The sequence below is a fragment of the Monodon monoceros genome, unplaced genomic scaffold (assembly GCF_005190385.1).
Source record: "Monodon monoceros isolate NGI ecotype Baffin Bay Population unplaced genomic scaffold, NGI_Narwhal_1 Super_Scaffold_19, whole genome shotgun sequence".
NCBI lineage: Eukaryota > Metazoa > Chordata > Mammalia > Artiodactyla > Monodontidae > Monodon > Monodon monoceros.
Window position 1 is genome coordinate 32,766,045 of NW_021703775.1, and position 14,360 is coordinate 32,780,404.

Sequence of the window (14,360 nt, forward strand, 5' to 3'; positions counted from 1 at the left end):
GAAATGTATCTAAAAGGGACTTAATCATATGCAAATAATAAAAGGAGGTGGTAGTGACCCAGCAAGCAATATGCATACAGATTTTTTTTTTTTTCTCCCAGGGATGTTGAAATTGAAAAGCGCGTACCTGGTCAGTTAGATTTGCTGATCTCGTTATATCTTCACTGTCTGATTTTGATCCTCCTTCTCTATCGTCTATCACCAAATCGATAGGCATTTTCCCTTTCAAACAGCTAATATACCGGTGGCAGAAATTGTCACATAATTCGTGTACCTACATTATGACAGAAATAAAAAAAAATGGAAATATAATCAGAAGTTCATAAATGACATTGACAAGTGCAATCCACCCCCCTTGTGAGATCCAAACTTCTAAATAGGGGAAACACAGGGCAATTGTCCTCCAGAGACCCTCAGACGCATCCAGAATTAGGAATAACTTTCTTTCCTTGCAAAATAGAGATATCGCAGAAAATTGACAGTGACAAGATGATTCACAGGCTACAACATATTCAACACCCGTGTTAAATTCATCGGCTCCCGGGGCTGTGGCCATTAGAGAGGTGACCTGCGTGGGTGACATTTAAGGTAAACTATTTAATTTCATCCAGTTACTTTATCAGAAATCCTTTTCCAACATGTCTAAGAAAAAAGTTATATATATATATATATATATATATATATATATATATATATATCTCCAAAGGACCAATACTATGTTGGTATAGGATCTATGCCTGAAAACCCAAGTCCCTGTAACATTTGTCATTAGGGTTTCTATCTATAAGAAGCATATTTTATGATGCTTCCTTGAAAAAAAAAAAGACTCATGATATGGGGGAAAAACCCTACAGCCACAAAAAGTTATCGAATTGATTTTAAAAAAAAAAAGGAAAAAGGATGCTTCAAAATATTTAGGCATAAGTGGAGTGGTCTCTTACAGGACCCAGGCATCACTGACATGCAAAAATTCACAAGAAACCCCAGTGTGCTTGCAATTTAATGTTAGTTTGAATTCCAATACATTAAGTTTTTATTGCTGAGATTTATGGAACAGCTAGCAAAATCACGTTATCCCACACCCTTTCTTGAGTGTGAAGGTGGGGTGTGTGCAGGATTCTCAGATTCAAGAAATTGACACAACTATCAACTCTGCTTTGTCTCTGCAAAACGGTTAAAGTGCCTCCCCCACCACTCCTCCAGACTCCCTGCCTCGTTCTCCTCCTCCCCCTCTGCGTCTCCCCTGTGTCTGACCTGCCGCTGCTCTCAGACTGTCTTCCAGAAACTCACTAAAACTAAACAAAACTTTTCCCCCTCAGAGGCAGCAAAGAAGAGGAGGAGGAAGAAGAGAAGAGACCACGGAGGTATATAACCTGCAAGCAAACTCACAACAGCATTCTAAACATCAAAGGGGATGCCTAGAATTGCAACTATTTATACAAAGCCAGCAAGGTATTAAGAATGAATACAAGGCTAGGGCGTTTGTGATCCCGGTTTTCGTGGCTAAAATTGTAATTAAACTGCAAAGAGAAATGGACGCTAAGATTGGCCTTGACACTAATTACCAGAAAGAAAGTCATTTATGCAAATATCTCAGAAGCCTGAACTTCAGCCATTCTGAACCCTCCCCCTCTGTGTGTTTGGGCATGAGGGAGAAGCAAAAGGAGAAAAAGCTAGAGAAATTACCTTCTCTAATTCCAACAGATGAAACCTTAATACTTGTATGGCTTGAATCATCTGCAAAGATACAAAAAGGATGAGCGCCCCGTTCCTAGTTTGCAGAAAATTGGCTGTTGCAGCTCTAACATCGCCAGCCTCCCCCCACCCCCCAAACAGAGTTATTTTGATTTATGGCAATAACACTAAAACTTAACAGCAGCGAGTGGGTACCATCTAGAGGTTTATATTTCTTAAGAAGAAAAAAATAGCTAAAACAACCACCAAGCATCTAAGGGGGGATCATAAACCTTCTCCTCCCCCATGGCTCCCCACCCCTTTCCCAGCGCCACTGCCCCTACCCCACCCCCAAAGGGCCGCATCCCTCGACTAGGTGTTTCCTTGCAAGGAGTGCACGGAAAATATTCCCAACAGTCCCCAGACTGTGGCTTTTCACACTGCAAACTTTCTGCCACCTTCTGCACACCTTTCAGATAAACTGGTGGTTTGGGGCCCCTGGCCCGGTCGCTGTCCTCATGACGCGACTTTGAGGGCTGGGAAGTCCGCAAAGTTTAAGCACACACGCTGACAGGCCCGGAGATAAATCCCCGGGCTGATTAGAGCCGCGCTGCCCGGCTGTCATAAAAAACAAAGCTCGCGTTTCCCCGCGCCGGCTTGCCCGGCCCCTCTCGAGGTGAATTTATTTCCCCGGGACCTTGTCCCGGACCACTTGCGGGTGGATGGAAACCTTTGCAGCCCACTTGCAGATAGGGGAAGACCGGTCTAGAAACCTCAGGGCTCTCAAAGTAAAGCTTGGGAGGAGGGGGGATTTTTTTTGGGGGGGGAGGGAAGGTGGGAGGAGGGGAGTAAGGGGTCCGCTCTTACCAAGTTATCCAGTTCTGGATTAGAAGAAAATAGAGGTTTTTCTGCGCGAATCTAAATACAAGTGAGAAGGGGGGGTGGGGAGAAAGAAACATTTGAAATCTGGTCGCCTTCCTAGTTTCTTGCCTCATTACACTGTCGGGGGCAGGATGTAACCTCCGGGAGAGGCTCTGTGACACCGAGTTCGTCCCGTGCAGAAACCCTTCAATGTGAGTCAAAGAATCCGAAAACAAGCCCAGAGCACAGGGTTACTTCTCCCAGCAACTGTGCTTCTGAGAGATCGCTGCCCAGCTCGCCAAGTCCAAGGCAGCTCCTGCGCGTGGGCTTTGGGGTTGCATTTTACAGAGCTTTCTGCGTCGGGTTAGGTAGCGGGAGTGGGTAAGCACTGGGGTGATTTTCAGGCGTCCGCAAAGACACTCATTTAGGAGGAAAAGCTCAGAAGAGGTAACAGGCCTGGCTTAGGGCGGACTGTTCGCTGGTTACTTTTGCAAATGTGCTGGGTGGGAGGGAGGGAGGTTCTTTTCTTTTCTTTCTTTCTTTTTCTTTTTTTTTCTTTTACTTTTGAAACATTGATTTTGCTGACCTGTTTGGCGAACACGGCTATATCTTCATTGAATGACTCTGACGAGCAGACGTCCCCGCCCGCCACCCCCGGCTCGCGGGGGGTACAAGTAGCTAATTCACATTTCTCAAAAATCAGTGCTAAGAGAGGGAAGAGGGGGTGTCTGCAAGAAAATACAACAGTCACAAACAACACAATGGTTAGTCCCGCGGCAGTGAAAAAAGGCGCCCAAGAAAAACAGCAGGACGAGCTCAAGGCGGGGACCCCCTCCCTGATTTTGTCATCTACTTGTTCCCCTTCCCCCGCGCCCCCAGGTGACTGCTCACCTCCCCTTCCTCCTTGGGCCCCCGAAGTCGGAGGCCCTAAGCCATGGACCGTATCTGAGGATCGGTTCACCATATCTGGCCGGAGAAATTGGTAACATTTGCTAAGAATAAAACCCAAGCGGTTCCAGCAGCCATTTTGAATTAAGTTTCCCACCCCGACCGGCCCTCGTCCCTCCTCTGCACATCCAGGACCTGCAGGGGGGGAAAGGCGCGGGGCGCAGGGGGTGGGAAAGCTCTTTCAAGTGGGTTCCTCCAAGGCCATCTCGCGAAGCCCAAGGCTCTGGGGATCTTGGTGGCAGGCGCTCAGCTAACTTGGGGAAAGGACCTCTCTGGTTGTGGGACCGACTGTCAGAGGACTGCATCTCCCGATCCCGACCTCACGGCTCTCGGAGAGCAAGAGGGCTCCTCCTCGGCTCCCTGCACACTTCCCTCCCTTCGACGATGGTCCCCACCGCCCCCCAAAGAAAGTTCCTTCAAATGTTCCTGCGGTCAAGCCTTTCATTTTTGTTCCTGCGTAATGCCAAAGCAGCTAGTATCGCGAGGGGCCTAGATGTCGCTTATCCCAGCCCATCAAAAAAAAAGAAGAAAAAAAGCCTCCTCTAATGCCCAAAGAGGTGTCTCAAGTCTTTTATTAGCTCTCACAGCCCAGCTGGGAATTTAACAGTTTGGGGTCCTTTTCAAAAAGCTTCCCCAAATGTTCTTTCCCGGAGCCTAAACGATTTGCAGTTAACAACACTGCGGAAAGGACGCTGGGATTTAAACAAGCCCATCGCACAAGGGACCAGAAGATCAAGCAGAAAGGGTTTTCAGCCAGGGAGGGTCAGTGTTGCCTGATTTTTTTTTTCAAAAGAAGAAATAAATAAAAATAAAAGTGGCTGCAAAGTAAAAAGAGGTCCCCCAATACATCAGCACACAGTAGGCACAAGTGACTTTCAGAGGGTTTTACTAGTCCAGGGTCTAACCCAAGGGCCCGGGAGAACACGGTGTGAACTGCAGCGGAAGACGACACCGACCCGAGAGCACCCCGCATCTACTTCTAAATCCTGTAGGTTTCGCCTTTGAACACAAAGTCCTAAAATGGCTAGAAGTTTCTTAAAGTCTGTGACAATTCAGAGCGACCTCCTCTCCTTGACTACAGTGGTCAAACTCCCTAAATGCAAAGCATGTTCCGCCTTGCCTGACCTGCAACTGGCCTGCCTTGATTTTATTGTGCGGTGGCAGAGCCAGCATACGGTGGCTGAGTAAACTTAGCAAGTCAGAACAATCAGTGGCTTAAAAGATTTTCCTTTAAACTAAAAGTTTCGTTCCAACACAAAGGCGCCTACGTTTAGAAACCCCCAACACTCTCCCTGCGAAGTCAAGCGAGTGAGGACTCCAACCCGCTGAGCTACCGAGCCGGGGTCTGGGGGGACGAGGGACATTTGGCAACTTCTGCACGGCGACTCCTCCGTGGGCATGGCCTCGGCGGAGCGGGGCGCTGGACTGGCGCGGAGCGTGTGCGGAGATGGGGGCGAGGGGGCGTCTGGGATGGCAGGCCGCCTCCCCCAAATCTTCATGCAAAGCGAATGAAAAGTCACCAAATAATGTACCTCCAATCCAGAGAGCTCTGGCTTTCCTCTTACTGAGGGCAAAGGGAAATAGAGAAAGCATCGCCTCTCAACTGCTTAGCCTGCTGCCCGTCGTACCTACCCATAAATGGCATCTTTATCTCTCTTTAAAGCGTCATTGACGGAGGAACCCATGCTGGGAGCCATGGCGTTGGTGTGAGCTGTGTGCGGATACTGATGCGAGTGCAGAGGAGGCCCGTGGTTCAGGTGGTGGACGGGCTGCATGGACCTGGCCGCGTGCGGGTCCCCATACATCGTGGAGGGGATGCCTACTCCATCCATGCCCCCATAATGGGGTAGATCGTCGTACTGCATGAGAAACAGGAGAGAAACAGGTTCAGAAGGCCAGGCAGGCAAATGGGGGAACGGCAGGGCACGGAGCTTATATAATGTCAGTCCAGCTGGATCCTTCAACCCCGAATTCGGTGGCCTTGCATCTCTGAAGTTGAGATTTCTCATAAAAAAAAATATTTTTAGAAGTAAAATTTCTAGGATTCTCGGTAAGACTCGGCTAGATTGAATGGTCTTGCCCTAACTTGTGTCCCTATCAACTAGCCAGAAATTCAGGATCCTTTGGCAAAAAAGGAAGGAAGAAAGGGAGGCATTCTCCCGGAGGGCAGAAGGTAAAACGTGCACGTCTCTAGAGGAGGAAATTCAAAATCACAATAATAAAACATGCCAGGACAGTACAGCAAACCTGCCTAGTTTCACAGACCCTTCCCATCAGGGGGAATTAAAAAAAAAAAAAAAGTTACGATGGGAACAGCTAAGCCAAGCACGTGAATTCAGACAGGCTTCTCATTTTATTTCCCTGCCAGCGTGGGGTTAGGCAGTCCTGCAAGACACTGCATTTCCTTTGCTCTCCAAGACAAACTCTGCTAAATCATACAAAACTAACTGGCTCTCTTATAAGTGAAACTCAGAGAAGGGTAGCTTCTCTTCAACATCGGGGCTGAATTTAGAATTGGGCAATATTCCCCTCAAGTTAAAGAAAATGTATAGTTGGAGCAATTATTCTATTTTTTCTATTCTTATGAACTTTCCCCCTAGACTAGATGTCTGTGAGCTAAATGTTAGTCATCAGGTTTAAAGCAAATTTAAAAGTAAATGCACATTCAACCCCATCTTCCTTCTCCAGAAAAACTACTTTCATATTGTCATTATTTTTGTGTGCAAAATTTAGCTATTTAGGTTTTCCTCTTTGCTTCATTTCAGGCATGTTCTTTTCCCAAGATTTGGAGGCGCCGAGAGTGAAATGATTTTCAAAGAAAAGAGGAATTGCCACTTTCATCTCCTTCAAGCCAGAGGTGTGAAAAGAGTTTGGAAGAACGCTGACATTTGCCTGAACCAAAGGAGTAAAGAAAAAATGTGTCAGCCTAGTAACTTTCTTTTGCAAACAGGGCTTTGAGGGCCAGGGCACAAATTATGCAAGGAAGGCTTTTTGTAGACCCCCTTTCTTTTAAGAAACTACCTCTGTTGGGTTGTCATTGTCTCACTTTACTCTCACTACATTTCCATTCAAATAGGAATATTGGGGAAATTAGTATTGCATTTTTAAAGTGAGTAGTTGTGTGCTTAGTATCCAATTAGTGCAGGGCTCTTCTAAGAAAAACTTACAAAGTATTACCTTGCATAAAAAACCATGTACATTAAAATTACTTTAAAAAGATGAATGCTTTCCGACCCCCAAAACCGTTGTACTATGACAAAGTTATTTGCTTAAAAATGCTAAATACTTTCAGTGATATTAAAGATGAGCATAATCAATAACATATCAGAAGTTTCTAGCTGCTTATTTTAATTTAAAACTAGCCTTAAACTTCTGCTCCTTGAATGCTCACGCTATATAACATTAGGTATCTAGCGCTGTTTGTTTTTGTTTTTTAAACAGATGATTGCCCGAGCTTGTATTTTTATTTATATAGCTGCTGGTTAGGAATCTATAGAAAACTTGATTACTTGAATTAACAATTACATGTTAATATACATAAGTCTACAAACGCATTGAATAAATCCTCTCGCTTTAGGCCACGGCTTTAGGAGCCTCATTCAAAAAGACAGAGAAAAAAGGAAACTTTTTAGCAGTGTCTTTCAGCCACGTTTCAATTTAACCTCACATTTGAGTTCCACAATTGTTTTTTAATACGTACCCTTTGCGCCATCGGCCTCCCTGGCTCCCTTCCTACTTCAACTTCTAATATATCCTCTTTAAGGCCAGTGTGAAAAGAAACAAATACGTAAACTCCCCCGGAAAAAAAAAATAAAAAGCACGACGAAAAATCCCTTAACGTCTCCAGCAACGTGAGCTACTGGTCCCAGATCTTCGGTCTATGGGACCTGAAGCAAAGCTCCCGAGTCACTGAGCATAAAAGCGCTCCGTTTCCAAGACAGCAGCGGGGGCAAAAAAAAGCAGATCTTCTCTCCCCAAAAAATCAGTTAAAAAAAAAAAAAGCGCCCCTCAGACCCAACTACCAAATCTCATGGCTTTCTGCCACTCCGGCTGTCAATCACAGGCGAGGTTGTCAACGTGGTGAATGAATGATCATCCGCTCAGTCTTCTTCTGGTCAGAACACCTCAAATGTTAATATTCAAATGCACAAAGCCCTAGCGCTCGCTTCCCTTGAATCAGTCCTAATTCCTAATCAGTTTCTCTCTTCTCTCGCTCGCTCTCTTTCTCTCTCTCTCTCTCTCTCTCTCTCTCTCTCTCCCTCTTTGCAACTGCTGCACTGGAGGGAGATTAGAGGAGGAGGGTTAAAAAAAAATGTCTGTCTGAGTTTGTCTTAAAGGAGCCACGATCGATGCTGCCCGTTTGCAGTCCCCGTGCGTGTGTAAAGTGTGTGTTGCACAGGCGGAGAGGTGGATTCCGACCAGAATGCTAGAACCCGGAAGTAGTGGTGGCCATAACAGGTCGCGTCTTACACAATGCATTGGGCTGCAGCAAGTAGGCTCCTCGGCAGGGGTGGGTGCGCGAAGCGAGCTCTGGCCGCACTGGAGAGGCAGAGAGGCGCTCCATTAAATCTCACGCCCAGGCACAAACACCCACACACCCAGGGCACACGCGCACAAGCGCGGGTAGTAGACCCCGGCCGCCGGCTTTATTTTCCGTATGCTTTTCTCTCCCTCCCCCTCCAGACTCTCTCTCCAAAGCTCTCTTGAAATAGATTGGGAATAAAAGCGGGGCAGGCAGCAGCGGGAGTTATTTTGCACAGGGCTCCGTGGATTGACTTCCTGACTTTCCTCGAAATTATTGGGGTCTGCCAGTATTTTTCGGGGCGGAGGGGGGCTGGTGCAGAAAGTAGTGGATTCTTAGAACCAAACACACCACGTAGAAAAGTCAAACCAGGAGCGAAGAGGAGGAGGCGCAGGAACAGGGCTGGGAAAGGCTGTGCTAAGAAGTCCCGAGAACGTGGGGTGGAGATGGCTGGGGCTTTCTGCAGATCCACCTTAGAGGGTTTTTTTTTTTGCTGTCAGAGGTGGACACCCGGCCCAAGGAAAGGAAATGCTTGCGTTTCCTCACTTTGGGGATCTGGACGCCCCCACCTCCTAGTCCCGGAGGCCTCCAGCCCCAGCCCCGGCGTCCTGCGCAAAGTGAGAGAGGAAGGGAGGGAACAATGAGCCCAGAGCCGGGAATGTGCCCCCAGCGCCTGTTTACAAACACGAAGCTATTTATGATCGCCGGAAAGCGAAACCCGACGCGGGCTCTGGGCAGCCCGACCTCGCGGGTGGAGCCCGGGCCAGGGAGCCGCGGGGAGGGAGGCTCTTTCTCCGACCCGCTCCGGGCGAGGCGGCCGTGCGCCCAGGGCGCGGCGCGGCGGGGTCGGCGCGCTTGTCTGCGGTTGCAGCCGCGCTGCCTTTGTCTTCGAGGCGCCGAGGGTCTCCGGCCTCGGCCACGCTCTTTCCCCGGCGACGCCCCGCGCTCTCCTCCCCATGCCCTTCTTCCCCCCACTCCTCTTTCCGATCCCCAGTCCGGCTCAGGGAAAACTCCCAGTGCCAAAGAAAAAGAAATTCACTTCGGGGGCTGAGATTTCAGACAAAAAGCTGCCCCTACCCACAACTCGGAGGCCCCAACCAGCCACTAATTTGAACTTTCTCCCTTTCAATACCTATTCTCCGGTTTAAGCAAACAAAAAATTCCTTTTCTTCACTCTCCCGCTCTCAGCCTGCCCTTTATTAGTATATTATATTTATTATTTTCGGTTTTATTTTTCTGCCCGCCCGGCTCTGATCTGTCGAGATGGCTCAGCCGCAACAGCTCGACCAGCGGGCTGGAAACCTCACATCCCGGAGCAGGGCTCGCAGCTCGCTCGGCTCGGAGCACGATTTTTTTTTCTCCCTCCAGTTGAAACCTCGCAGAAAACTCCCCCTGCGGTCGAGTGGAAAATGAGCTCACCCAAATCTCGGTAGGCAGCCGGGGAGGAGGGCTCGGCCAATCAGGAGACGCTCCCGCCAAGGCAGCAGCTTATTGGCTGCGGGGAAAATCAATTATCAAATAATCGATCAGCAGGGAGCTTCGATCTGCCGGGAAGGCAAACTGCCAGTCCGGATTCCCGCCCTGATTGTGGCCAAAAGGCTGACTCCCCCAAAGCAGCCGGCCCCTAGCTCCCATCGCCCCTACCCTCATCCCACCCCGCCAGCTGCGGACCAACCCAAAGCGGGGGAGGTGAAGGAAGGGGGAAGAGTTTTGAGAAAGATCAGGGGCTCGTATCTGCATAGACTGGAAAAGATTAGGAGCTCTCAAATGTATTGAAGCCAACTCTTAATACGCAAACTAAAAGAGAATTCGCATCGGTCCGAGAGACAGGACTGAAGTTTCTGTTTGAGTGGGCTTTCGAGGAGTAGGGGACACAGGGCGAGCATCAGAACGTAGATATGGAATCAGATTCCACCAAGCGCACGTACCTCCCTAAGCGTCATGTATTGCTTCTTTTAATACTTCTCACGAGTCAACGCCCAGTTCCCCCCAATAGTGGAGTTTTCATAAAGCCGAGCATCAGAGCCTTCCCAGACTCCCGCACATCACCCCCGCCCCGACGCCGTACTCGCCCCATGTGTTCCCGAAGGGCTGACACGTTCACCCAACGCCTTCAGATGCGTTTTGCCTTGAAAGAGCTCCGACTGTTAAAAAAAACTCATCCTAGGATCCCCCATCATTTGCATCTCTGTCTTCTCTCTTCATTTCTCCCCCCACACCCCAAGTTTTAAGATCTTTTACTTTTCACCATCGCAAAATGTAGAGTTTTCTGGTACAAACGCCTCGACACATCACGCGGGAACTTAAGGCAGGCCCGTGTGTCAGAGCCCAGAGGATCCAGGTGAATTACCAGCGCCTTTGTGCCACTGCCTGGCAACCCCGAACCCCCACCCCGCCGGCCCTTCCCCAACGTGAACTTGGAAACAGAACTCAGGCCAGGATGGGACCTCCCGGTGTCAGGAAGGCCATTTCTCTGTTTAATTCCTGGGAAGCTGCGCTGGCTGGGCCAGCCAACGCAATCCTTTTCCGATTACAGAGAAGACCAAACTGGGCCGGCCGCCTGCAAGCTCTTCCTGGAACCCCAGCCGGCAGCGGCCAACACCTGAGCGCCTTCCGACGGCTGCTCGCTGGGGTGTGAGCTCTTTCCCTCCAGCAGGCCCTCCCGATATCAGCGCGGCTGGCGGTAGTGGGGCACGAAGTGGGGGGGGGAGGGGAGCGTCAAGCCAAACACCGACATGGGCACAGCTACGTTTATGATCCTAAAATGAACTGCGAAGGAGATTGTGTAAGTATAATTTAACCAAGAGAAATTTACTGCGAAATACATTTCTATGACCATGGTCTTTAACAGCCCTACGGGTTCTCGGGCAAAGACTTAGGTGGCCGACCGGTTTGGAGTTACCTCAAGTCTGCGGTCACGTTTTCAAATGTGGAAGAGGCCAGTTCTGGTATATATAGTTCTTTGACAATAGAATGCATTTTGTATTGATGCGTTCCGGTAAGTTTTCTCTTTTGTTTTCTAGCAGAGGTGGAAAAAGAAGGTTCAGGTAAATCTCTCCTTTTCCAACACAACCCCAAACTTCAAGCAGTAGAAGACTCTTACGCTCTTCAACCATGATCTTCAACTTTACCGACAAACAGAGTTTCCTTAAAGAATGAGATAGTTTGAGTTTGTGGGCTTAAACTAACCTCATTAGCTTTGAAAAGTGTCTTCTTCCTTCCCTCCCCTTCTTTCCAAGTATAGCTGTGAACCCGATGGTCCTAGGCCTTTATAAGATTAATTCTGAACAACCGAGAGACTAAAACACTTTTACAATGTAATTACAGTAGTACAAATTGTTTGCCCAAACCTCATTCTGGATAAGGATTTTACAATTAGCAAACAGTTATTACAGTTGGGGCTTGCTGAGAGAAGTTGCACAGAGGACCTCTGGAGTTGCAATATAGTAGCCATAAAAAAGAAGAAGAAAAAAAACCTCCTTTAGCAGGACAGCAATTAATCATCTATTAAAAGAAAAAGGTAAAGGGATAGTTCTAGGTACCTTAGAAAACTAGTACTGATATTTATAGCTGTTCTATGGCAGTGCCTTTTTCTAGCTTATCTCAGATACTTGCTTTTTAAGGCGAAAGTACTTTTATTTTGCAAAAACTTGGCCTGGTGAAGGGTTCTGGCGCTTGCCCCTAGCTCTTTCGACATGGGCCTTCCATACCCAGCTTACCCTTCTCATCCCAGAGCATCTTCCCAAAGACAGAGAATGAGGACTTTAAAGAGGCAGCCTGGGGCCTAGGTCTCTATTGTTTAGACCCTCAGGCAAGGAGGCGTTTAAAACAAATAGTGCCCCTTTAGGCTGTTGGTACAGTCCTCCGGGAGAACTTCCCTCTAGTGTTCTGTTTTCCTATAAGGAATCGTGTCTTTGGAAAGACCTATATCCGGAATTAGGCTTTTGTCCCCGAAGTTCACACTGATGGGTCAGCTCCAAAACCCTCAGAAATTAAAAAGGCACCTCTTAAGGTAAAATGTGTGTGTATTTGCCAGCCCAGAATAAACAAAAGCCTGTTAATCAATCGAGTTTGGCAGCTGTGTTCACAGAATGATAAGGGTTTATCATTTGCCACCTAACTTTAAGATGCCTGTTAAAATGTTGTGATTACTCTTTAGGTTGTCCTGTGGGCTGGAGGCTTAGGGTTTGTTCTTCAAGAACATTCATGCTCTGAATCTCATCCCACATTAGCGTTTGCATTTCAAAAAACAGAAATAAGAGAAGGGAAAGACAGTTCAAAGAAAATAGATTTAAAATCTACTAGAGATAATAGAGGAATGTTGGAGATAAGAGCCTGGATGCCATATGAGAAAGGTACCAAAAAGTCAAAGCTAATGAGTGGCTGTGAGAAAAGTGAAATAAACTATTTAGAGGTCTATAAAAGGGAGAAACCTGGTTAGGTGATATGAAAGGGGGTTAACCGACAGGATTAGGGAAGATGTTAATCAAGTGCCCCAAAGCAATCTGGGCTATAAGAACCTGGAGATTTGTTTACTGCATTTTGCTTCAGAAAACAAAGAATGTCTGGGTCCAGTTCAGAAGTCAATGAGAGGTCAGCTGAGGCTCTCCAATCATCACAGGGAAAATACCCGTCACTATATTCGGGCTGGATAATGCAAAAGTGAAGAAAAAAAAATTGGGGTGTGTGTGTGTGTTTTCCTTACCACTTTTCTATTTCAAATCATTAAAATGCTTTGGTCTCTAGAGGGGGAAAAATTACGCTGGTTAACATAATTACTAGCTCTGACATTTTCAGAAGTTACAGAGGTCTTTTATTAATTAAATGGAGGACTTAATAAAATATTCCTAATAAAATTTATGGTTGTCTTAAAACTTTCTAAACAGTGCTATAAATTCTTAATAAAATTAACTGGGAAATGAGTTATTAGCCCACACTTTACCCTCTCCCCCCACTTCTACATAAGGAGCATCTGCAGGATGAAAAGGGAAATAGAAGCCTTTTAGTAAAATATAAATATTAGCCAAAGTCACACATTGCTTTAGGAGAGGCAAAGTTTCAACTAAGTTATTTCTTACGGCTTCATCATCTGATATACCCCAAAAGCTATTCACAAAATTTCTAGAAAAGTTCTTCCCCCTTTCTACTAGGTATTATATATGCATGCATACATTAGCCCATTTGAAATACAGTACTTAATTTTCTGGTCTGAGTTGTGTGTCAAGTTTAATAAAAAGCATAGATACATCATGCAAAATTCCAATATAGAATTTTGAAGGTTCAGGTTGCAAATATTTTCTTCATCTGTTAGAAGATAATTAAAAATGAAATGCCTTGTACTTTTTCTCAGTTTAATTTCTTAAAAGGTAACTTAAATAATAAACTTCTCAGTAACATTTCCCTCCAAACTCCTCATTTATAACAGTTGCTGTGTTATCTGAAGCAGCATTTTGGTGAGCGGATACACAAATCTTTTTCATATCGCTACATTTCAAAACTTTGTGGAGCTTTCTTAAGTTTGGGGATGCTTCTCTGTTTCACAGATACAACACAGGCTGGCTGACTTTAAGATGAACAGTACGCTCAGACACACTCCAAACTAAACCAGATAGCTTTGGTGGATGGTTCAACATTTGAAGACTTGATCTTTTGTGCCGTCTACTGGACAATGGAAAAACTACAGTCTCTATGATTTAAGAAACTTTTTTCTTGTCCAGTATTTGGGGGAGGGGGGAGTGATTTGGGGCTGGTAAGTAATAGGAGAGGACCACAGGACCCAACTTAGACTCACAGGACAGGTCTTGTGGCCTACTCGTGTGTTCAAATCCAAGTTTAGGACATTATACTAAGTATAGGCACACTTCAACCACTGGACTAAAGCACAAGGCTAAAACCTACATTTAATACAGCTGTGCATGTGTGGGGGTGCACAAAGTCAGCTTGGGAAGAAAAGGAAAAGATGGTGGGACATGCCTGGCATCTCTGAAAAAAATATATGTGTGTGTGTGTGTGTGCACACGCATGTGCATGCAGTTACTTGGCTCTGAGTGTGAATTGCTTGACAGACAAGTTAAATGTGTCTACTGCCTAGGTAATCCAGGATGTACAAATTAATTTTTGAAATTCAGCACGTAATATTGTTCAGTAATCAAGAAAAGTACCTGTAGGAGGGACCGAATGAAATTGGTAGTTAGAAAATTTTTAGGGCAGTTCCTCTTTTGGCATTATTGGATGGAAATATGAAACTTCAGTGTTTTCACTTGGAGACCACATGTGGGAGAAAGTGTGGCTGAAATTCAGTCAGATGCCTTTGTGTAACAGAGACTGTTTGATGTTCTCTTAAACATTTAAAAAT

The 14,360-nt window shown here is 46.4% G+C and overlaps 1 protein-coding gene across 3 annotated transcripts in view; it reads right to left on the bottom strand.

Moving 5' to 3' along the window:
• The window catches only part of MEIS1 (Meis homeobox 1), a 137,623-nt gene extending 129,559 nt beyond the window's left edge, over nucleotides 1-8,064 (bottom strand). For 2 of the 3 annotated variants that reach the window (XM_029231669.1, XM_029231671.1), the window contains exons 1-6: nucleotides 7,184-7,890; nucleotides 5,116-5,342; nucleotides 3,122-3,263; nucleotides 2,542-2,592; nucleotides 1,687-1,737; nucleotides 128-274 (exon numbers count right to left, since the gene is read on the bottom strand). In XM_029231669.1, the coding sequence (XP_029087502.1) occupies nucleotides 128-274; nucleotides 1,687-1,737; nucleotides 2,542-2,592; nucleotides 3,122-3,263; nucleotides 5,116-5,342; nucleotides 7,184-7,195 (630 nt within the window). In that variant the 5' untranslated portion in view covers nucleotides 7,196-7,890. Of the gene's footprint in view, nucleotides 1-127; nucleotides 275-1,686; nucleotides 1,738-2,541; nucleotides 2,593-3,121; nucleotides 3,264-5,115; nucleotides 5,343-7,183; nucleotides 7,891-7,953 lie in introns of those variants that run through there. The other variant, XM_029231670.1, reaches the window with a different exon arrangement.
• Nucleotides 8,065-14,360: the final 6,296 nt, after the last annotated feature.